This window comes from Haliotis cracherodii, unplaced genomic scaffold (genome assembly GCF_022045235.1).
Source record: "Haliotis cracherodii isolate W230 unplaced genomic scaffold, xgHalCrac1.p SCAF_4, whole genome shotgun sequence".
NCBI classification, from domain to species: Eukaryota; Metazoa; Mollusca; class Gastropoda; order Lepetellida; family Haliotidae; genus Haliotis; species Haliotis cracherodii.
Window position 1 is genome coordinate 56,940,881 of NW_027266297.1, and position 23,453 is coordinate 56,964,333.

A 23,453-nucleotide genomic window follows, 5' to 3' on the forward strand; every position below is an offset into this window, starting at 1 on the left:
ACAATGTTGCCGGAAGGCTCCTATAGATTCATAACGGCCCTGTTATATTGTTACAACGTTGCCAGAAGACTCACACAGATTCATAACGTCCCTATTATATTGTAACAATGTTGCCGGAAGACTCATACATATTCATAACGTCCCTATTATATTGTAACAATGTTGCCGGAAGGCTCACACATATTCATAACGTCCCTATTATATTGTAACAATGTTGCCGGAAGACTCACACAGATTCATAACGTCCCTGTTATATTGTAACAACGTTGTCGGAAGGCTCACACATATTCATAACGTCCCTATTATATAGTAACAATGTTGCCGGAAGACACACAGATTCATAACGTCCCTATCATATTGTAACAACGTTGCCGGAAGACTCACATAGATTCATAACGTCACTGCTATGTCGTGATAACGTTTTAGGTAGGTTCACACAGTTTTATAACGTCCCTATGTTGTATTGTTTGACATCTCCTTTACAGTAACTTAAAGAAGTTATCCGTAAATTGTGTCTACTTTGTGCCTATGTTGTGACAAATTTAAGTGTTAACAATAAGTGTCGTTGGATACAAATATCATTCCAGGGCAAGCAACAAACCCAAGACACGTGTAGTACCCTGGAGCGCTTTCTCTTGTGAGGAAACTGTAGAATATCCATTTGCAGCTAGTTGAGAAGTTTTCCTGTTTCTGCGCCTTCTGAAATACAAACATATCTGACGTTATAGAGACTTGTGTCTTGTTGTGTACCTAAATTGATCTTTGTATCTTTCCAACTCCCTGTTCCAACGATATTATGCATACTTTTATTGTAATGAATAGAATCGCCTTTTGCACAGTACTAGTGTAATCAATACAATCACCCATCTTTTGCATGCTACTATTGTAACCAATACAAACACCCGCCTTGTGCACAGTACTATTGTAACCAATACAATCACCCGCCTTATGCACAGTACTATTGTAATCAATACAATCACCAACCTTATGCACAGTACAATTGTAATCAATACAATCACGACAACGCCGCATCCTCCCCCTGCTGCTGCGGCGATGATGGTGGTGGTTGGCATGGTCTGTGATGAATCTGCAGCAGAAACCATTGTAAGGTAGTACACTTACATACAGGCGTCTTACGTAGGTGAAACATCCCGCCCAATCAACACCAGAATCAAAGAGCATAAAACCTCCACCATCAAATCCGACAGCAAATCAGCCATCTCGGACCATATCATCAACTGCCCCAATCACATCATCAACTGGGACAACGTCCAAATCCTCGCCGACAACCTCCATGATTTCACGAAAAGAAAACTAACAGAAGCAGTCCACATTCGCCGCCACAAGCCATCAATCAACAGAGATCAAGGCTATTTCATCCCACCCGCCTACTATGAACTCATCAATTAATAATCACCTGTTTATTGGCTTCATGCCCCCATTGGCTTCTAGCTATGTGTTTTCTGTCCATCGTGTTGTGACAGCATCATCCCTTTGTTGTCACACCTACCTATGTTATCCCACTCATGTATGCTTTTGTTGTTACTGTTAATCCTCTACTATTAATCCTCCACCTACTATATATATTCTGCACTATGTCCCTCAATCAGTCTTGCTTGACAACGATATAAAGATCTATACCGAAACGTCGCTTTTCACAGGATTAAAGAAGTTGTTATCCATAAAAATTGTGTCTATCTTGTTATCCGTCAACCTCTAAGTAATGCCTATCAAACAAGATATAATTGTATTAGTCGTTAAAAATCAGCAACGTCCAAAAAGCACTTTAAAGACCCTTGACAAATCGCCATTGCTCACCGGCAACACCTCCAGCAGCACTACATTTCATGGCTAACAGCGAGCTTAGACCTTTCTCAGGGACATGTTAGGGAGACGTGTTACGCCAACGTCATAGTCCACCGCCCACATTGGTTGAACTTGGCCAGGTGCTGCAAGACGCGTGGGACAGACTCCCTCAAAGCGCAGTACGGAGTATGCCTCTTCGGGTGAATGAATGTTTCCCAACTCGTGGCGGTATTACGCACAATCCGAAAACGTCACCTTGGAACTTTCCCATCTTACCCCTATCGTCTTTAAGAGTGTTGGCGGTCCTAACATCTACTGTCATGCTTCACAAGGGGTTGTATTCCCACTTTGATCATTATTATCATCCAATTATTACTTAAAACTAACATATCTTACAATTATGGATTTTTTAAGTTATTGCTGAGTACCCCTAGGTTTTTAAGAGTATATATATAATCATAAGATATATCTTCTAAAGGCAGAGGCCATTGTACGAATCCGACTATATCATAAACATAGATTGAGGACACGGTACTCACTTTCATCACAGAGCTTCCCGGTCCATCCAACACCACACCCTGCCCTGCATGTCCCATTGATGTGATCACACGTGGTTTTATCGCGACATTCTCCACAACTTCCTGAACAGTTTACACCATACGTCTTGAACCCACATCCTGGAATCAGATCCAAGACTTGTGAAGTCATGACATGCGTTCAAAAGAAGTTAGATTTATCAAAGACCAGACAATCCAGTGATTGACACCATGAGCATCGATCTCCGCAATTGGTATCGATGACATGCATCAACCAAGTCAGCGAGCCTGACAACCCGATCCCGTCAGTCGCCTTTTACGACATGCATGGACATGACAACAGAAATTATCAAAGACCCGTTATTGCAGTCACTGGGAAGTATATTGCAGTAATTGGAAGTATAGCACTTTCCCTTCCATCTTCCCGAGGGAAATTACAGTTTCCACCCTTACCTTCCTACGCTGGAATTTCTGGAATCGTTCGTAGCGCCACCAGTGGCTATTAAGAGTTATATCCTTTCTATATAGGTACTTTTGATCAATTAGATTCCCATATCACTTGAGCACATTGATTAAAAACATGAAACAATTTACAAAATATCTGTCGACGGTACACATGCTTTGCAAATCCTGCAGACGACCGAAATCTGCATGTTGAAATCCATGTTGTCTAAGAACCGGATGTCTAGTTCGTTACACGATTGTGATTGGATTATGCATAGGCTCATTAGTCCAACCAAAATGTAACTCCAGAGCTCCAGCCCAGTTCGGCAAGGATGGAAACTAGACTTTTATAGTCATTTAACGCCCTTGCCTCGCAAAGACGAGTCCCATCAAACAGGTCCACACCTGTATGTACTAATCCTACTCACGTTCATAGCAGTCCTCTCCCATCCACCCTTGCTGACATCCGCCCTCACACTGCCCCGTCAACACGGAACAGTTGCTGTCTTTCTCGCACATCCGGTCACTGCAATTTCTGCTGCAACCTGCACCATATTCTTGGCCTGCATCACAACCTGCGAACACCAAGAATAAGTCACACCTTGTACGGACAATTGTCACGTACACAACCATTTGCATCAACCACGTCAGCGAGCCTGATCACCCTATTCCTTCAGTCGCCTTTCACAGCAAACATGGTTGCTGAAGACCTATTCCAACCCGGCCTCACGGGTTGCATGTAGCCAAATATTAAATCTTTCAGCTCCATGTATATATGTATATATTTTCGAAAAGAAAAATATCACTTTTATTACGCTCGGTGCCGTAATTGTAACAGAACTATAAATGCATACATGCGTCTTGAATCCTGAATGAAACATACCCTGTGTACAGTCTGTTCCGCCCCACCCTGCGTTGCAGCCCCCAACACACTCCCCTGTTTCGTGGTCACAAGTGAAGTTGTCATTTGAGCAGTTTCGTTCCCCACATTGTCCGGAGCAGTTGATTCCGTACGTTCCATTATCGCAATCTGAAACGTCATAAACACATGATTATCAGCCAATTACAGTGGCAAAAATTCAGAATTGCCACCTAAAATCAGATATATATATATACATTCTTCAAAAAAAGAAACGCACAGGTAGTATGCAGTTCATTGAACCTGACTACACAAAAACAAAATATCAGGTATATAAATTGGAGATATGTTATTTGAAATGGTGGTGGTCTGATATTCGATAAACGGTGCGTCAAAATGCAGCATTTGTCGTTTTGCAATGTCGTAAACGGCATTGTTTTCACACTTGTTGTAAAATGTCATGGAGGAAACAAGTTAAGCAAAATAAACGTGCAAGTTATGGCTTTCGTAACTCGTGGTAGTGGCTAAAAAAGGCAAGCATAAGCCAATAATTTGTCATTCAATTGTCAGCATTTTTCAAGTTCGAAAATTCAGAGCCTCTGCGCTACTGATCGGAATATTGCCATAGGACGTATCCAAATAAGGGAATCGAAGTCTTCTGGTGCACGCCACTTCAACGTCAACCACAGCACCATTTGTCGCTTTTGAGACCGATACACACAATTCAATTCCACTGCAGACCGTCAGAGAACCGGCCGACTTAGACTTATCACCCCTGCACAGGATCGCTATATTCAACTATTCCACCTACGTCATCGCAATGCCACAGCAACGGAGCCTGCAATACGCATCCCTGGTTTGAGGAGGATATCGGACCAGACAGTCAGGAACCATCTTCGCGAGGTTGGAATCCTACCCAGAAGACAAGTCATCGTCACTGTTTTTGCAACAGTTCCATCGACAGCGACGCTTGCGTTTGTGCCATACATTACAGCCTTGGAATTTGAGACACTGGAGACGAATTTGGTTTAGCGATGAATCACACTTTCTTCTTCACCGGCGAGATCGAAGACAACGTGTGTATCGTCGTCGAAATGAGCGTTTTGCCCCGCATTGTGTACGTGAATTCGACAATTTCGGTGGCGGTAGTGTACAGGGGCGAGTTCACCGTTCCACCATATGTATAGGGAGACTACACCGTTCCACCATATGTATAGGGAGACTACACCGTTCCACCATATGTATAGGGGCGAGAACACCGTTCCACCATATGTATAGGGAGACTACACCGTTCCACCATATGTATAGGGAGACTACACCGTTCCACCATATGTATAGGGAGACTACATCGTTCCATCATATGTATAGGGAGACTACACCGTACCATCATATGTATAGGGAGAATACACCGTTCCACCATATGTATAGGGAGACTACATCGTTCCACCGCATGTATAGGGGCGAGAACACCGTTCCACCATATGTATAGGGGCGAGAACACCGTTCCACCATATGTATAGGGAGACTACACCGTTCCACCATATGTATAGGGAGACAACACTGTTCCACCATATGTATAGGGGCGAGAACACCGTTCCCCCATATGTATAGGGGCGAGAACACCGTTCCACCATATGTATAGGGAGACTACACCGTTCCACCATATGTATAAGGAGACAACACCGTTCCGCCATATGTATAAGGAGACTACACCGTTCCACCATATGTATAGGGAGACTACACCGTTCCGACATATGCTTCAAACAAAATGGCGGCGCCCGGTCAAGGCGATCTGATCAATAATCAAGATCTATATTGTAATAAAACAGGTCTTACATCGTGAAGTGCATCATATCACTTGAGCACCTTGATTAAAAACATGAAACAATTTACAAAATATATGTCGATGGCACACATGCTTTGCAAATCCTGCGGACGACCGAAATGTGCATGTTGAAATCCATGTTGTCTAAGAACCGGATGTCTTGTTCGTTACACAATTGTGATTGGACTATGCATAGACTCATTAGTCCAGCCAAAATGTAACTCAAGAGTTTCAGACAAGTTCGAAAGGCCGGAAACTAGACATTTATAGTCATTTAACGCCCTTGCCTCGCAAAGACGAGTCCCATCAAACAGGTCCACACCTGCATGTACTAATCCTACTCACGTTCATAGCAGTCCTCTCCCATCCACCCTTCCTGACATCCGCCCTCACACTGCCCCGTCAACACGGAACAGTTGCTGTCTTTCTCGCACATCCGGTCACTGCAATTTCTGCTGCAACCTGCACCATATTCTTGGCCTGCATCACAACCTGCGAACACCAAGAATAAGTCACACCTTGTACGGACAATTGTCACGTACACAACCATTTGCACCAACTTCGTCAGCGAGCCTGATCACCCTATTCCTTCAGTCGCCTTTCACAGCAATCACGGGTTGCTGAAGACTTATTCTAACCCGGATCTTCACGGGTTGCATGTAGCCAAATATTAAATCTTTCAGCTACGTGCACACTATATATATTTTTACCAGAAAAACATATTTTACAACGCTCGGTGTACAGAATCGTAACAGAACTGTAAATGCATACATGCTTCTTGAATCATGAATGATACATGACCATACCCTGTGTACAGTCTGTTCCACCCCACCCTGCGTTGCAGCCCCCATCACACTCCCCTGTTTCGTGGTCACAAGAAGAGTTGCCATATGAGCAGTTTCGTTCTCCACATTGTCCGGAGCAGTTAAATCCGTACGTTCCATTATCGCAAACTGAAACGTCATAAACGCATGTTCAGTTAATTACAGTGGCAAAAATCAGAATTGCTACCTAAAATCAGACATATATATATATAACTGGTATCTGATATTTACATGTCAGAAAAGAAAATGGAATATATATTCTCACAAGGCATTGCACCAAAATAAAAGCTCATCATTCTCCGTAGCATCATCACATCCGTTCATTGATATTAATTAAATCACTCATCATCTTTTCTGGAGACCTGGGTGCCGTTGTACAAAGCGATCTTAGCGATAAGGTGATCGTATCTCCTATACCTTAACATAGGTTTACGACAGTCGTAGCGCTAAGGTTGTTTTGTCCAACGGCGTCCTGGCTTCGTGGTCCATCACTGATACTCCTCGAGGTAGCAATATACAAATACACCAATACAGAGGAAGATATACTCGACGAAGCCATAACAATAATAGTCCTAAGAGTATACGCATGGACACGTTACTTTGATTGCAATGCATTCCATGCCACCCTGGCTGGCAGACACTTGAAGGACAGACCCCCTCGATGTAGTTGCACGCCTCACTATCACAGTGGCAGTACTCACTGCACTCGTTACCATAGGTGCCGGGCCCACATACTGAAACACGAACAGTGGAATCTGTCAAAACCGGACCCTGATTTATCTGGATTCCTTAAATACAGGACCACATTTACAGTCCCGTTTCCTGTTTATTTCTATACTGCTATAATCGCAATAAACGGGACTAAACTTTCGGCCTTATTGAAATCCTAAACAGACATATTTTACTCTAGCTGTTTTGACCGATAATGTATTTGAAATAATAAGGCCATAAGTTATTATTACTTGTATTAATTCTATTATTCACTAGTAACCATTTGATATTTACCGTTAACTTCCACTTCACACAAGACCATCCTTGGTGTTGTCGAGTTTGTGCCTTGAAAAGAGGAGTACAAGAGGAGGAAGCGCCCGTGTGTGGCACATGTAACACTTGTCACTGTTCCATTAGCATTGCCATTGACGTTGTTGCAGGTGTGACCACTTGGTATAATGTCTGAGCTATTTGTCAGATAAACCTGGATTTCAGATCGGCCAACTGTATCTTGAAGAAAATTAATCTCAGTTAAATAACGGAACATATCCCAAAGGGTAAGTGGGTCGACTTAATGTGGTTTGTAGCGATTCCAGCTATATGGCGGCGGTCTGTAAATAATCGAGTCTGGAACAGAAAATCCATTAATTGACATCATGAGCATCGATCCAAGCAATTGGGATCGATGACATGCTTCAACCAAGTCAGCGAGCCTGACCACCCGATCCCGTTGGTAGCCTCTTACGACAATAATAGTCGTGACGATCTAGGTCGATGGGTACGATTGTACAGTCAGCCAGCCAGCAACCCCAATGTAGCTGTTTGATATTACTGCGGCGTGAAACACATGTGTTGTTGTTAAAATTAACGTTTCAATATGTATTGGCGCATCTGTTTTAAACTTCTTCTACCGTATAAATATGTGCAGTACATAAAATTATGTTCATAGCATTGATAAATCAAAGTTCGATAAAGTAGAATATAATCTTTGAATTTCGAAATGACTCTAGTAATTTGAATATTGCTACGGCCAAGCGACCTTCCTTGACGTCTGATAGATCGTTGGTTCCCCAAACGCAATATCCTGTGACTTCAACTTACAGTCAGTTCTGAAGTAGATGGTGACTTCGTTCACTAATGTGTCGTTACCAAGGTCGGCTCGCCACCATGTAAAATTGCCATCGGTGTTCCTCGTTTCGAGGCACACAGAAGATGCATCAGTTGAGGTGTTCCCATCTGTAGCCTTCTCTACGTCCGTGCCTGTTTCACTTGATTTGAACGCATCGCTGGTGAGATTCAGGAGAAGGTTACCTGTGAAAGCCATATCTTGTAGATACTGTCCAACCATTATGACAACATATCGGATATTATAAGCATTCCCTGATCCCTGATCAATCCACTGAATACGTGTTTGTTTCTTTGTTGTTTAACGCCGCACTCAGCAATATTCAAGCTATATAACGACGGTCTGTAAATAATCAAGTCTGGACCAGACAATCAAGTGATTGACATCATGAGCATCGATCTACGCCATTGGTTTACGATGACATGCATCAACTATGTCAGCGACCCTGACCACCCGATCCCGTTAGTCACCTCTTACCACGAGCATAATCGCCTTTTACTGCAAGCATGGGTTGCTGAAGACCTATTCTAACCTAGATTTTCACGGGTCATACTAAATGCAACCGCCTGATTTAGTGCTGGGTAAAATTTAATATAGGTTTAAGAAAAACAGGTACATGCATATGTTGCATTGTTATCAATACAGTTATCATTTAGTTTCAAAATTTAAAATGTGGTTAACTTATTTTTTCAAATACTGCTATTCGTTCTGCGGTGGTGACTGATATGTTCTGGGACTTGCATAGAAAGAATTGACCAAACTACATTAAATTGAAATGTGTTTCAACATGATCCCCTTCGACGTTGGAGGCATTGTATCCCAGTTTCGTAGTAGTCTTTCTCTTGGGTGACCAAACGTTGTCCACAGCTGCTATGACGTCATCGTTCGAGTCAAAATGGTTTCTTGACAGAACTTTTTTCATGTTTGGAAACAGATAGAAGTCACACGAGTGAGTGAGTTTGATTGTACGCCACTTTTAGCAATATTCCAGCAATATCACAGCTAGGGACATCAGAAATGGGCTTCACACATTGTACCCATGTCGGGAATCGAATCCGGGTCTTCGGCGCGAGGAGCAAACGCTTTAACCACTAGGCTACCCGACCGCCCAGAAAGTCTCACCAAGCCAGATCATTATATTAAGGTGGGTGCTGAAGGATGCAAAGCCACGCTCGTGTTAGCCATGTCAACTGTGCAACTGTTCTCATATCGTTCAATAACCATCAAACAGCCCATTCCTTCCACTAATCTACCCAACTGACCCACCTGAACTAGAAATAAAGGAGGTCAGTGCGACCGCTTGATCTGTTTCATGTTTAGATCTTACATAAAGATTCAGAGTGACAAAACGCGCTCAACAGCTCCAGCCCTTGGTGTCGTGATTTCACAACTTTTGAGACACAATCGAGCCTGCCCCTCCAGCACCAGCACCAGCACCAGCACCAGCACCAGCGCCATCACCCCTGCGCCAGCACCTGCGGCAGAACCAGCACCAGCACCGGCACCAGCACCAGCACCAGCACCAGCACCGGCACCAGCACATGCACCAGCACATGCACCAGCACATGCACCAGCTCCAGCTCCAGCTCCAGCACCAGCTCCAGCTCCGGCACCGGCACCGGCACCGGCACCAGCACCAGCACCAGCACCAGCACCAGCACCAGCACCAGCTCCAGCACCAGCACCAGCTCCAGCACCAGCACCAGCACCAGAAAATAGGACTTACTTTTCTGGCAGGTTGGCCCTGACCATCCCGGGTAACAATCCGTACTATTACATCCATTGACATCATGACACTCAGCTGGAGGACAGTTGCAATGGTATGCACACCGGAAGCCGTAGGTGGCCCATGAACACGTGGCTGCTATATAGAAAATATTATATTAGATATATTCAACGAAGGATTATCAGAAAAAAACTGCAATGGTCTGATCGACATCGCTAATGTCTGTAAAAGAAATTCCCAAAGTATGCTGGTTCCAGGTTCATGCAAAACTCATATATGCGTGTTTGTCATATCGCCTATCATAAGTAAAGCATGGAGCATAGTGCCTATATACTCTGCAGGTCATCGGAAAAGCATGCCATACAGCAGTATTACATATCACGTCCTTTTCTTCAAAGTACCCCTTACATTTATTGAATGGCTTGACGAGAGCTGCTTTTAGGGTCACTGACCGGATCTTCCACAACTACTGTCTGTACGTTGACACCCTGACAGCTACAATGTGCATGTTGACATGCTGACAACTACTATGTGCATGTTGACACGCTGACAGCTACAATGTGCATGTTGACATGCTGACAGCTACAGTGTGCATGTTGACATGCTGACAGCTACTATGTGTATGTTGACATGCTGACAGCTACTATGTGTATGTTGACATGCTGACAGCTACAATGTGCATGTTGACATGCTGACAGCTACTATGTGCATGTTGACATGCTGACAGCTACTATGTATATGTTGACACGCTGACAGCTACTATGTATATGTTGACACGCTGACAGCTACTATGTGCATGTTGACATGCTGACACCTACTATGTGTATGTTGACATGCTGACAGCTACTATGTGTATGTTGATATACTGACAGCTAGTATGTGGATGTTGATATAATGACAGCTACTATGTGTATGTAAACATGCTGACAGCTACTATATGTATGTTGATATGCTGACAGCTACTGCGTGTATGTTTACATGATGTCAGCTACAATGTGCATGTTGACATGCTGACACCTACTATGTGTATGTTGACATGCTGACAGCTACTATGTGTATGTTGACATGCTGACAGCTACTCTGAGTATGTTGACATGCTGACAGCTATTATGTGTATGTTGACATGCTGAAAGCTAGTATGTGCATGTTGACACGCTGACAGCTAGTACGTGTATGTTGACATGCTGACAGCTAATATGTGTATGTTGACATGCTGACAGCTACTATGTGTATGTTGACATGCTGACAGCTATTGTGTGTATCTTGACATGCTGACAGCTACTCTGTGTATGCTGACATACTGACAGCTATCATGTCGATGTTGATATGCTGACAGCTACAATGTGTATGTTGACATGCTGCCAGCTACTATGTGTATGTTGACATGCTGACAGCTACTATGTGTATGTTGATATGCTGACAGCTACTATGTGTATGTTCATATGTTGATAGCTGCTATGTGTATGTTGATATGCTGACAGCTTTTATGTGTATGTTGATATGCTGACAGCTACTATGTGTATGTTGGCATTTTAACAGCTACTATGTGTATGTTGACATGCTGACAGCTACTATGTGTATGTTGATATGCTGACAGCTTCTGTATGTATGTTGATATGCTGACAGTTATTATGTATATGTTGACGTGCTGACAGCTACTATGTGTATGTTGATATGCTGACAGCTACTATGCGTATGTTCATATGTTGATAGCTGCTGTGTGTATGTTGATATGCTGACAGCTTTTATGTGTATGTTGATATGCTAACAAGCTACTGTGTGTATGTTGACATGCTGACAGCTACTATGTGTATGTTGGCATTCTGAGAGCTACGATGTGTATGTTGACCTGCTGAGAGCTTTATTGTGTGTATGTTGACATGCTGAAAGCTACTGTGTGTATGTTGACATGCTGACAGCTACTATGTGTATGTTGGCATTTTAACAGCTACTATGTGTATGTTGACGTGCTGACAGCTACTATGCGTATGTTGATATGCTGACAGCTACTATATGATTTGCGGACGTCAAAAGTATAGTCTATTCAAAATGTCAAGGCCAGAGAAATATCGTCTTAGTGTTTCGATTACCTGCTGAAACAGACTCCATGAGGTGTAAAAGGCAAAATAGGCTTGAAACCTTTATCTGAATGGACCACTGAAAAACAGTGATGACACAAGATGTTCACGAAAAGGGAAAGCATGCCCTCTACCGGAAGGACCCATTACAAGACAGTGTTTGTTGCTAAACCCAGCACCAACAAATGCGCCTGCCATACGTAGGCTTCCTGTAAACAATGACCAGACAATCCAGTGATAGGTATCATGAGCAATATCGACATCGTCACAAAGTCTGACTGCCAAATCCACTTCAGTAAGTGCCAGTGAGAAAGGACGCATGAAAACTCCCAGTAAAGGTCATAGTATTGGATAATATCCCTCATCAAAGTGAAACGCTACGTGTCATTTTAAGTAAATGTATGTGAATGTCTGGAACGACTTAACATTTGATGGTGAAAGCTTGACGCTGAGTCTGATGGTCTACTGCTCGACATGAAGAGGAAAGTCACTATGAAAAAATCGCAATCATCCCTCTTGTCATACAGCTTTGTGCATCATTTTCATATTTTTGCATGGCTTTAGATAAGAACACTGAATGCGGTGTCAACACCCAGTCATTTATCCATCTGAACTACCGGGTTTGTAAACTAGCAACGTAGTTAAATGTCGTCATAGGCTCCGCTTTGCGGAGTTAGGGACATTGGGCGTGCCCCCCACATCCATGGGGCTTCAGATGGTTAACGTTAAACACAAAGGGACGTCAAACACCCGAATCACAGAATTTCCTCTCACATAAAGCAGCACATAAAGCACCACACACCACATCCATTGTAGAACTGATATACTGTTCAGGACGGTAAAATAGTCGTCGTCACTTGAAATAGAATCACGAAATATCGTGAGCATTAATAAACGAAGATAGCTGCATGTGTGCTAATATTATAAAGAGAAAACAAGCCATTGCGCACATAAGGAATATTACATACAGTAATGAAAAAAAATGCAAAGGTGTGGTTTTCTAGAAATATCCATTTCTCTAGCGATAAATATCATTGAGTTTGGTTACAATCCGGGTAATCTTTAGCAGTTAGGTGACTCCATTTAGGCTTAATTTAGCAGTGTCTGCAGCCTGCGTGCATTACCAGCAGACACTGAAAGAAAACGTGCAGATGATGTGTTAAGGCGCAATTGACCAGGGTCTTTGTTAAATATAATCTCTCGTGGTCATCTGGCTGTCGATTCTTACCCTGATTGAAACCACGTGATCAAAACTTAATTGCAATGATGATGTTTATCGCTAAAAAAACTATATTTGTATAAATAAGCACACTTTGTAATGGTTGTCATTGTTAAATTGTTTGATAGGCATTACTTAGAAGTTGACGGATGACAAGATAGACACAATTTTTTTATGGATAACAACTTCTTTAATACTTTAATTTACAGTATTAAAGAAGTTGTTATCCATAAAAAAATTGTGTCTATGTTGTCAGTGTTGGAAGATATATTCCCTAAAGGCGTTTTGAGCATTAGCAGACATGCAGCTATCTTCATAAATTAATCATCGCAATATTTCGTGAATCTATTTCAAGTCGCAAGATCTATAAACACTTCTCACTGACTTTATAATAAATATCAGTGACTTCAATAGTATAAGCCTGCTTCTCTCAAAAAGAAGTCCTTAACAGTATCTAAACTTGCTACACTCTTTTTCTTCCAGGGAACACTGTTTGAAGCTGATGGACACTCACAGCCCATATATGACTGGACTATTGCATAACGTGACATAAGACCACACTAACTGGCTTTGTCAGGAGTGAGTGAGTGAGTATGGTTTTACGCCGCCGTTAGCAATATTTCAGCAATATCACGGCGAGGCACACCAGAAATTCACATATTGTACCCATGTGGGGAATCGAACCCGGGTTTTCGGCATGACGAGTGAACGCTTTAACCACTAAGCTACCTCACCGCCTCGCTTTGTCAGGGATATATGCTCCCTAATATACGATACAGGCAATATATTTTACCACTGGTCAGCCGATCTGTAAGCTGGTGGTACGGGAATCAACACTAGTTATCACATGAGATGATCTATTTGGCAGAGATCAATTTGAGAATGCCGAACGTGGAAAATACAAACTGTTTTAAAAAGAACAACAGGTAGACCCAGGGACGAAAACTCACGATTCGCGCATCTCTTATAAAACTGAAAAGAGACACTCCAGGCGCCTCTATCGAAAATCGAAAAGGTCCAACAAAAAGAATACCCTAAGGCAAATTGAGAGGTCAGCTGAACTTGATATAAACTCTTTTTATAAAACTGTTAGAAAACAACGAGGGCGGGTGGCCGAGATACCTATACTTAACTATAAGGATGAATGTGGTTCTACACCCTCAGCTATTTGCAGATTATGGGGTAAATATTTTTCAGATTTAGCCAAACCCTACCATTCCGAAGGATTTGATGATGTTTTTAAAGAAGATATAACTAGTAAGGTACAGATATTTAAACATGTACGAGAGAAGCCTGACGAGGAATTGGAAAAAGAATGTACATGTTAAGAGATAGGAGAGGCCGTCATAAGATAAGGTCCGGATAAGATTACATATGAACATATTATCTATGCAGGAGAACATCTTATTTATTCCTCACGTATACTTTTTAATCATATGATGAAACTACACTATGTACCCTATGATTATAGACTTGGTATGGTCATACCAATATATAAGGGGAAGAATGAAAAATCTGATCCTCGAAATTATAGAGGTATTACTCTCACATTATGTCGGTGTAAGCTCTTTGAAAAAATACTTCTCAAACGAATAGAAGACAAACTATGTAGGCTTATCCCAGACTCCTGATATGCTACAGTTTGGTTTTAGAAAAGAACATGGAGCTATTATGTCAGGATTTACTTTGATCGAAGGCATTCAGTATTACATACAAAGGGACTCTGCAGATTTCTTAGATAATGAAAAAGCATTCGATAGGATATGGCACGATGGATTATTTTACAAACTACATAAACTGGGCATTACAGGTAATACATGGAAATTACTACATCATTGTTATACACATAGTTAAGCTTATATTTCCTACCAAGGTGAACAATCAGACAATTACACAAGCACAATGTGGCATTCGTTCATATGGTATGGATATTCCTGCAGTCTTGCTTGCCGACGATACTACATTTATTAGCGCATTACCGAGAGGCTTACAAACATCCCTGAATATTGTACATGCATATATGCCTCAAGGTGGCGCCTAACATATAATCCATCAAAAAGCAGAATAATTGTGTTCACCAAAGCAAAACGCAAGTGGTATAACTGTCATTGTAAACTTGGTAATGCACACATTACTACAACTGATTCTACGGTGTATGGTGGAACACTTCTAACATACAATCTGTCCTGTAAAACAAGAATTGAAAATTACTGTTAGAAAGCAAGACAAAATATTAACTCCCTTAGATCTTTAGGATTAAATAGTTATGATCTTCATCCAATTTCAAGCGTGAAAATATGGCTCAGAATGATACTCAAAACCAGCCTTTATGGATGTGAATTACTCTATGACATCAAGGGTCAACATGCCGCTCTGTTGGAAGGCACACAAATATATTTTGCACGCATTGTACAGGGTCTTGATAAAAGATTTCCTTCAGAATCTACTATTTCGAACCTTGGACTTTGGACAATTACTGCATATATTGATAAATGCAAACTTTTATTTCTTGTCGTTTAGGCAATCTTAAATGTAATAACTTTGGAAAAGATATTTTTTGCGCGTCCATTGCAAGCCATGTCAATTCATAGACAATATGTGGAGAACTTAAATCAACACTTGATAAATACAATCTGGGACCCTACCGTCGTACATATACTCAGTACGGTACTTTCCCTCCAAAATTGCAATGGGAAATCTTGTTAATGAAACTATATGCAAATACGAAGAACAATCATGGCTCACAAATGTATCAAATAACGCAAGCATGTCCCGTTATAAGAGAATTCATACGAAATTAACATACCATGTACTTTGACATTTAGCTTTTCTGTACCCGGAATATCGACTAACTTTACAAGTCAGTGTGAAAGTCTCATCACGCAGTAAACTTTCGAAAGAGTGCATGCTCTGTAATAGGCATGCTTTCGACTATGACAGCTACATTATTTTACATTGTGAAGCGCTAATATCAGAAAGAAATGCGTTTTTCTCTTCTCTCATTGACGTACTTGACGTTCAAAAATATGTTGATTTTGAAACGCAAGACGAAACAGATATGTTATCAGTCTTATTTGGGGCTAAAACAACATTTACTCACAATCTGGATCAACACACCTGGAAAACTATTATACTACAATTCGCCATGTATCTGTACAAACTAAGGCATCTTTTAATATATATCGTCTAGTGAATATCTGTCTTCATTTAGGTATCTGAATTTGATAAACTGTGTGTAAATGTAAATATGTTATGCCTTTTTGTATTGTGTTAACTGCGCGTAATTGAATATATTTTCAATGTAATCTTCGGAATGACATCTAGAGGAAATAAAGAATCTCTCTCTCTCTCTCTCTCTCTCTCTCTCTCTCTCGATCGATCGATCGATCGATATTAATGAAAACAAAAGTGACATACCTGCCGCAGCAGCTACAACAAACAGCGACAGAGCGACGAGAACACCTCCTCGTACGTTCGCCATACTGCATTACTGTACCGAGGCTGCCTGCCAACCAGGAAGTAATATCCTTCTCGGATGTAGAACAAAAACTCAGCAAGAAACAGCACGGACTGAGTAAAGTTACAACCACGCCCTATACATTATATTCAACTCAGGGCCTCCTACCAACAAGCAGCAATGCATGCTACCCTTTATAACATAGCATATCTGCCTGGTTGATAAAACTTCCACCCGTATGTCGATGTGAACACATGCTTCATGCCTGGGTTAGTAAATATAGTAGGTGTTGATTCATTGCCTGCTGTGACGGGGAAATTTCACGCTTATCAAATACATAATTGAGACGAAAATGTTGACTACCACTTTGCTCTAGGGACGGATCATTTGAAATTCTGAGGGGTGGATGGGTGGGCGGTGTGTGTGAAGTGTTGATAATATATAAAATAAAATTATAAGCTACAAGTCTTTGAAACTGTATTTAACAGTTAATAGTTTGAAGCATAAACACCACCCCATGCCACCCCATGCCACCCCACCCCACCCCACCCCACCCCACCCCCATGAATATCAAATGGTCGGTCCCCTATGTGTCTACCTGTTTCAAAGAAGCATATACAGATCTACCCGAAGTAGTATTTGAAAGCCCCTTGAATGTATGTTTCACACGTTCACCAATGTAACGTGGGTGCTATTGCGAGAAAAGTAAACTTTCCTTTGACAGTTTCAACTGTATTCATAAACACATCCTTGACTCAGCCTTAACGATAGACGGATACAGGCCACAGGCGCTCACTCACCCAGAACAAGAAGGCGTGTATAGTGACACTTCCTTATTTGAGATACACACAGATTGTTGAGTGAGTGAGTATGGTTCTAATAATAAGTTCATTTATGCTACGCAAGGTTCCTTTCACCAAAAGGCGACTATGCTTGTCGTAAGAGGCGACTAACGGGATCGGGAGGCCAGGCTCGCATGTTAATCGATCCCACTTGCGTGGACAGAGGCTCATGATGTCAATGACTGGATTGTCTGGTCCAGACTCGATTATTTACAAACCGCTGTCATATATAGCTGGAATATTGCTGGGTGCGGTGTTAAACAACAAACCAAACCAGCCAAATCCATTCACAAGTTAATGCCGATGGCGCTACATAGTTTTAGCAAATAATGTTGATGAAAGGTGAGTAGAGCTAGATTGTATAGTGTTGTCTGAAAAGGTATGTTTTCAGATGGGCCTTAAAGGACAGCTTAAGATCAGATGGTAGTTTGTTCCATAACGAGGAAGCGCCGAACTGGAAAGTTCTCTGACCAAAGGTTTTGAGACAGGTTTCCGGGACTTGTAACAGGTGGTTATTCTGAGAACGGAGAGATCTGGAAGGCTTGTATTTAGTCAGTAGTTCTACGCCGCTATTAGCAATATTCCATTCCCCAGACATGGGCTTCACACATTGTACCATGTGAGGAATCGAACCCGGCCTTCGGCGTAAAGAGCGAACGCTTTAATCACTAGGCTACCCCACCGCCCTAAAATTGTTGAGCATACATTGATGACTATGAAGATCATGACCCTTGGTATTAAACCATTTTAACACACCACTCCAAGCTTTTATTGAAGACAAATGTGGAAATACATTGAAGTTGCTTATAGTTTTGGATTGGTTTGGTGTGTTGTTTTAGGCCGCACTCAGCAATATTCAAGCTATATGACGGCGGTCTGTAAAATAATCGAGTCTGGACCAGACAATCCAGTGATTTACATCATGAACATCGATCGATGACATGCATCAACCAAGTCAGCGAGTGTGACCACCCGGTCCCGTTAGTCGCCTTTTACGACAAGCATAGTCGCCTTTTACGGCAAGCATGGGTTGCTGAAGACCTATTCTACCCCGGATCTTCACGGGTCTGAAGCTGCTTATAAATGTATACATGGTTGTATATACCACAGAGGGGCCGCTGGCACAGATTGAGATGAGGCGAAAGCGGTTGTAGCCAAGTTCGTACAGCCATGCTATCGGCTGATCTGCTTGTGCACATAGGCGTTACCTGTCTGCATCAGGTGCAAACAATGCAATCAAATAGGTCAGGGTAACCATACGCTAAAGCACGACTGATAATCATAAGTGCATTGTCTTGTGTGCTTTGATTGGAGTGTGTCACGAACTCCACCAAGCCCCAAACGCTCCAGCATACAGTGAGCTTTTAAATGCCTTTTTCGTTTGTTGTTTAACGCCGCACTCAGCGATATTCCAGCTATATTACGGCGGTCTTTAAATAATCGAGTCTGGACCAGACAAGCCAGTGACTGATATCATGCGCATCGGTCCACGCAATTTGGATACGATGACGTGCATCAACCAAGTCAGCGAGCCTGACCACCCGATCCCGTTAGTCGCCTCCTACGACAAGCCTAGTCGCCTTTTACGGCAAGCATGGGTTGCTGAAGACCTATTCTTTCCCGGATCTTCACGGGCCGACGTGTAAATGATGTACTGGTCACATCTATGTCGTGTTGCAGATATTGATTGACATACCTGTAAAACCACTAAGAACATTACACCGAGGTATTTATATAGTTACACCGAGTTACACCGAGGTATTTATATAGTTACACCGAGGTATTTATATAGTTACACCGAGTTACACCGAGGTATGTATATAGTTACACCGAGTTACACCGAGGTATTTATATAGTTACACCGAGTTACACCGAGGTATTTAAATAGTTAAACGACATGTGAAGACACGAGCGACTTTGCTTGTCGTAAGAGGCGACTAACGGGATCGGGTGGTCATGCTCGCTGACTTGGTTGATGCGTGTCATCGATCCCAATTGCGTAGATCAATGCTCATGATGTCAATCACTGGGTTGTCTGGTCCAGACTCGATAATTTACAGACCGCCGTCATATAGCTGGAATATTGCTGAGTGCGGCGTTAAACAACAAACAAACAAACTTAGATAGTTAAACAGTTTGCAATTTGCCATCTGGCCATCATCTGTGATAAAAACGTTCAGTGACACAATATATCCCTTGAAGGTCCGGGGTAGGTTTTCAGCAGCCCATTCTTGCAGTAAAAGGCGAATATGCTTGTCGTAAGAGGCGGCTAACGTGAATCGATGCTTATGATGCCAATCACATGATTGCCTGGTCCAGACTCGATTATGTACAGACTGAGGTAATATAGCTGGAATACTGTGAGAGCGGCGTTAAACAACAAACAAACAAACAGAGGGACACAGTCGACGGAGGATTCATTAAATCAGGGTGTAAGTGTTGTTGAGTCCGCACAAAAAAACACCCCAGCGTAATAGTTCCCTGTTTCATGTGATAAACCAAAGGCATACACTATATATAGCGCTTCCTCGTCACGTTCAATGTCCATTAAAAAGTTTTACGTCACAGATTCACACTGACACAACAGATATGCTGATTTGTAATTAATCATTGAAGTACATGCCTGACACACTCGGGTCCCCCACAACAAGAAGAGTACATGCCTAATACACTCAGGTCTCCCACAACAAGAAGAGTACATGCCTGACACACTCGGGTCTCCCACAACAAGAAGAGTACATGCCTGACACACTCGGGTCTCCCACAACAAGAAGAGTACATGTCTGACACACTCGGGTCTCCCACAACAAGAAGAGCACATGCCTGACACACTCGGGTCTCCCACAACAAGAAGAGTACATGTCTGACACACTCGGGTCTCCCACAACAAGACGAGTACATGCCTGACACACTCAGGTCTCCAACAACAAGAAGAGTACATGCCTGACACACTCGGGTCTCCCACAACAAGAAGAGTACATGCCTGACACACTCGGGTCTCCCACAACAAGAAGAGTACATGTCTGACACACTCGGGTCTCCCACAACAAGACGAGTACATGCCTGACACACTCAGGTCTCCAACAACAAGAAGAGTACATGCCTGACACACTCGGGTCTCCCACAACAAGAAGAGTACATGCCTGACACACTCGGGTCTCCCACAACAAGACGAGTACATGCCTGACACACTCAGGTCTCCCACAACAAGAAGTGTACATGCCTGACACACTTGGGTCTCCCACAACAAGAAGAGTACATGCCTGACACACTCGGGTCTCCCACAACAAGAAGAGTACATGCCTGACACACTCGGGTCTCCCACAACAAGAAGAGTACATGCCTGACACACTCGGGTCTCCAACAACAAGAAGAGTACATGCCTGACACACTCGGGTCTCCCACAACAAGAAGAGTACATGCCTGACACACTCGGGTCTCCCACAACAAGACGAGTACATGCCTGACACACTCAGGTCTCCCACAACAAGAAGTGTACATGCCTGACACACTTGGGTCTCCCACAACAAGAAGAGTACATGCCTGACACACTCGGGTCTCCCACAACAAGAAGAGTACATGCCTGACACACTCGGGTCTCCCACAACAAGAAGAGTACATGCCTGACACACTCGGGTCTCCCACAACAAGAAGAGTACATGCCTGACACCCTCGAGTCTCCCACAACAAGCAGAGTACATGCCTGACACACTCGGGTCTCTCACAACAAGAAGTGTATATGCCTGACACACTCGGGTTTCCCGCAACAAGAAGAGTACATGCCTGACACACTCGGGTCTCCCACAACAAGACGAGTACATGCCTGACACACTCGAGTCTCTCACAACAAGAAGAGCACATGCCTGACACACTCGGGTCTCCCACAACAAGAAGAGTACATGCCTGACACACTCGGGTCTCCCACAACAAGCAGAGTACATGCCTGACACACTCGGGTCTCCCACAAGAAGAAGAGTACATGCCTGACACACTCGGGTCTCCCAAAACAAGAAGAGTACATGTCTGACACACTCGGGTCTCCCACAACCAGAAGTGTACATTCCTGACACACTCGGGTCTCCCACAACACGAAGAGTACATGCCTGACACACTCGGGTCTCCCACAACAAGAAGAGTACATGCCTGACACACTCGGGTCTCCCACAACAAGAAGAGTACATGCCTGACACACTCGGGTCTCCCACAACAAGAAGAGTACATGCCTGACACACTCGGGTCTCCCACAACAAGAAGAGTACATGGCTGACAGACTCGGGTCTCCCACAACAAGAAGAGTACATGCCTGACACACTCGGGTCTCCCACAACAAGAAGAGTACATGCCTGACACACTCGGGTCTCCCACAACCAGAAGTGTACATTCCTGACACACTCGGGTCTCCCACAACAAGAAGAGTACATGCCTGACACACTCGGGTCTCCCACAACAAGAAGAGTACATGCCTGACACACTCGGGTCTCCCACAACAAGAAGAGTACATGCCTGACACACTCGGGTCTCCCACAACAAGAAGAGTACATGGCTGACAGACTCGGGTCTCCCACAACAAGAAGAGTACATGCCTGGCACACTCGGGTCTCCCACAACAAGCAGAGTACATGCCTGACACACTCGGGTCTCCCACAACAAGAAGAGTACATGCCTGACACACTCGGGTCTCCCACAACAAGAAGAGTACATGCCTGACACACTCGGGTCTCCCAAAACAAGAAGAGTACATGTCTGACACACTCGGGTCTCCCACAACCAGAAGTGTACATTCCTGACACACTCGGGTCTCCCACAACACGAAGAGTACATGCCTGACACACTCGGGTCTCCCACAACAAGAAGAGTACATGCCTGACACACTCGGGTCTCCCACAACAAGAAGAGTACATGCCTGACACACTCGGGTCTCCCACAACAAGAAGAGTACATGCCTGACACACTCGGGTCTCCCACAACCAGAAGTGTACATGCCTGACACACTCGGGTCTCCCACAACAAGAAGAGTACATGCCTGACACACTCGGGTCTCCCACAACAAGAAGAGTACATGCCTGACACACTCGGGTCTCCCACAACAAGAAGAGTACATGCCTGACACACTCGGGTCTCCCACAACAAGAAGAGTACATGGCTGACAGACTCGGGTCTCCCACAACAAGAAGAGTACATGCCTGGCACACTCGGGTCTCCCACAACAAGAGGAGTACATGCCTGACACACTCGGGTCTCCCACAACAAGAAGAGTACATGCCTGTCACACTCGGGTCTCTCACAACAAGAAGAGTACATGCCTGACACACTCGGGTCTCCCACAACAAGAAGAGTACATGCCTGACACACTCGGGTCTCCCACAACAAGAAGAGTACATGCCTGACACACTCGGGTCTCCCACAACAAGAAGAGTACATGGCTGACAGACTCGGGTCTCCCACAACAAGAAGAGTACATGCCTGGCACACTCGGGTCTCCCACAACAAGAGGAGTACATGCCTGACACACTCGGGTCTCCCACAACAAGAAGAGTACATGCCTGTCACACTCGGGTCTCTCACAACAAGAAGTGTATATGCCTGACACACTCGGGTTTCCCGCAACAAGAAGAGTACATGCCTGACACACTCGGGTCTGCCACAACAGGACGAGTACATTCCTGACACACTCGGGTCTCCCACAACAAGACGAGTACATGCCTGACACACTCGGGTCTCCCACAACAAGAAGAGTACATGCCTGACACACTCGGGTCTCCCACACCAAGAAGAGTACATGCCTGACACACTCGGGTCTCCCACAACAAGAAGAGTACATGCCTGACACACTTGGGTCTCCCACAACCAGAAGTGTACATTCCTGACACACTCGGGTCTCCCACAACCAGAAGTGTACATTCCTGACACACTCGGGTCTCCCACAACAAGAAGAGTACATGCCTAAAACACTCGGGTCTCCCACAACAAGAAGAGTACATGCCTGACACACTCGGGTCT

The 23,453-nt window shown here is 43.6% G+C and overlaps 1 protein-coding gene across 6 annotated transcripts in view; it reads right to left on the reverse strand.

The window, feature by feature from the left end:
- The window catches only part of LOC139479879 (receptor-type tyrosine-protein phosphatase epsilon-like), a 29,168-nt gene extending 12,531 nt beyond the window's left edge, over positions 1–16,637 (reverse strand). For 2 of the 6 annotated variants that reach the window (XM_071262793.1, XM_071262799.1), the window contains exons 1-12: positions 16,572–16,637; positions 9,858–9,995; positions 8,107–8,316; positions 7,300–7,515; positions 6,894–7,028; positions 6,277–6,423; positions 5,816–5,962; positions 3,670–3,816; positions 3,215–3,361; positions 2,346–2,483; positions 985–1,087; positions 602–699 (exon numbers count right to left, since the gene is read on the reverse strand). In XM_071262793.1, coding sequence (XP_071118894.1) covers positions 602–699; positions 985–1,087; positions 2,346–2,483; positions 3,215–3,361; positions 3,670–3,816; positions 5,816–5,962; positions 6,277–6,423; positions 6,894–7,028; positions 7,300–7,515; positions 8,107–8,316; positions 9,858–9,995; positions 16,572–16,635 — 1,690 coding nt within the window. In that variant the 5' untranslated portion in view covers positions 16,636–16,637. The remainder of the gene's footprint in view (positions 1–601; positions 700–984; positions 1,088–2,345; positions 2,484–3,214; positions 3,362–3,669; positions 3,817–5,815; positions 5,963–6,276; positions 6,424–6,893; positions 7,029–7,299; positions 7,516–8,106; positions 8,317–9,857; positions 9,996–16,571) is intronic. The other 4 variants (XM_071262794.1, XM_071262796.1, XM_071262797.1 and 1 more) reach the window with 4 other exon arrangements.
- Between the last annotated feature and the right edge of the window lie 6,816 nt (positions 16,638–23,453).